The following is a 1,942-nucleotide window of genomic DNA, read 5'->3' as shown; positions in this document are numbered from 1 at the left end:
AGAGTGGTATTTTTCTGGGATAAAATGTTTATTTTAAGGGCACTTTTTATAAAGCTGATACAAAGTTAGGTTTCAGGAGCTGATGATTCAGATTTATGGTCTGCCCTCCCATCCCGGATGCTGACAGTCCTGCAGTACTGCACTAGAGCGCAATGAGCAGAGATCTTAGCCACCACCTATATTTGCGGTAGGAGTGGGCTCCCCGACCTAAAGTGCTGTTCCCTATGAACAGAGAGAAGAACACTGCAGGGTTAGGAGCCGAGAAGCACAGTCAAAGGATCATGAAGCATGGTTCTTGCCTTGATCCACTTTCATTTTCCCTTTGATGACTGAAATTTCACAGGGTTTCCTTCACCCAATTTCATGTAAATTTAATTAGTATTGGGGCAAAGTTTCCCCCTAAAACAACATTCCATTTCACAGTTTATTTGTTGTAAATTAAAATAAGTACATTCAAATGTTCACAGGGTCAGGGAGTAACCAGTCTTTTTTAAAAAGAGAATCCTAAATAAAACAAGTAGGTTAGGCCAAAGCGCTAAGTTCACGAACAGAAACAATAGCCAGAGTACAGACTGACTCTGCCATTTGAATATGGCACCGACTACTTTACTTTTCAAAGTAGGCTTCTCTCCTCTTCCGCAGCTCTTCTGAGGTCAGCTGTGCACCTGATGTCTGGGGCACATCTTGAGGTGCATTTCTGGAACTACCTGAAAACCAACGAAAATAGGACCGAAACACACAGTTTATTTACCAGGTAAAGTACAAGATGTTTATACTTATGTGAATTACACACAAAAGCTTTTTTTAAAAAATTAAATTCTTCATTGTTTAAACTATTAATATGTTTCCCTTTTCCCCCCATTCTCTCCCCAGCCACTCCCACCTCCTCACACAAAAGCTTTTAAAATGTTTTCTTCTTAAACGGATTCTGCTACTATTCTGTAAATACTAGATGCTCGAGGCCTGGCCTGCGATCAGGGCTGATCGGGGCCTTCTGGCTGCCAGCTGGGGCCTCCCTTTCCCTTTCCCAGCTGCCAGCTGCTGGCCGGCGCCTCCCTTCCCCGGTTGCCAGCCGGGGCCTCCCTTTGTTCTGCGCCACCCCATGGTGGTCAGCACACATCATAGCGAGCAATAGAACTCCTGGTCTCCATTCAAACAACCAAGGGGACACTCTGCATATTAGCTTTTTAATAGATAGATAAGTAAGGGTCTGAAAGCCTCAGGGGAAATCTGAATAACACAATTCAAACCTAACCAGTATCCACCCAACTGTGGTAGCAAATGTGAGGATTTAAGACCAACAACCAACTAGGGAGGAAGAGCCATTAACACCACTTTTGCGTGCTCTAACTTATTAGACACCAATCTATACTTCCAAAGACATAGAATTCCTTAGAACCAACTTAAAGTGGATGATCATGAAACAAACACATTCTGTGTTCCTTTATCTTCAAAAATTTGGGTCCTACAACAACTTCAGTATATTTCCGTGGTCTCATTTATTGCACCAACCAGAGATTTCGCACAAATGGTGAAATATAGTGGTAAGTAGAGTGAATTACACACAAATAACTAAAATTGCAAAAGCTAGTGTCTGTCATTACCTCAATTTTATTTAGATATTAGAGGCCCAGCGCGTGAAATCGCAAGTGGCCCAGACCCGTCGCACTGGCGGGACCCCAGACCTGCCGTGCGCAAGTAGCTCGCCACCACGAGCCACAGTGCCGCTGCAAGTGGCTCACACGCTGGAGGGAGGGACCGAGAGGTGCTCCATGCACCTCCTGGTGACTGGTCGTTTGGTCGTTCCAGGGTTCTGGTGTTCCAGCCACTGGCGTTTTATCATATAGACTAGAGGCCCGGTGCACAAAAATTTGTGCACTGGGGGAGAAGGGGGGGAATCCCCTCAGCCCGGCCTGTGCTCTGTCGCAGGCTGGGTCTCCTC

General features: G+C 45.4%; 1 protein-coding gene across 4 annotated transcripts in view; it reads right to left on the bottom strand.

Moving 5' to 3' along the window:
- Window positions 1-1,942, bottom strand: part of ATXN3 (ataxin 3) — a 27,024-nt gene that overhangs the window by 14,257 nt on the left and 10,825 nt on the right. For 3 of the 4 annotated variants that reach the window (XM_006754709.2, XM_015571346.1, XM_015571349.1), the window contains one exon: window positions 611-707. In XM_006754709.2, coding sequence (XP_006754772.1) covers window positions 611-707 — 97 coding nt within the window. The remainder of the gene's footprint in view (window positions 1-610; window positions 708-1,942) is intronic. The other variant, XM_015571339.1, reaches the window with a different exon arrangement.

This window comes from Myotis davidii, unplaced genomic scaffold (assembly GCF_000327345.1).
Source record: "Myotis davidii unplaced genomic scaffold, ASM32734v1 scaffold732, whole genome shotgun sequence".
In the NCBI taxonomy this organism is placed as follows: Eukaryota; Metazoa; Chordata; class Mammalia; order Chiroptera; family Vespertilionidae; genus Myotis; species Myotis davidii.
The sequence above is the reverse complement of the archived record's forward strand: the minus strand, read 5'-3'. Positions and strand labels throughout refer to the sequence as shown.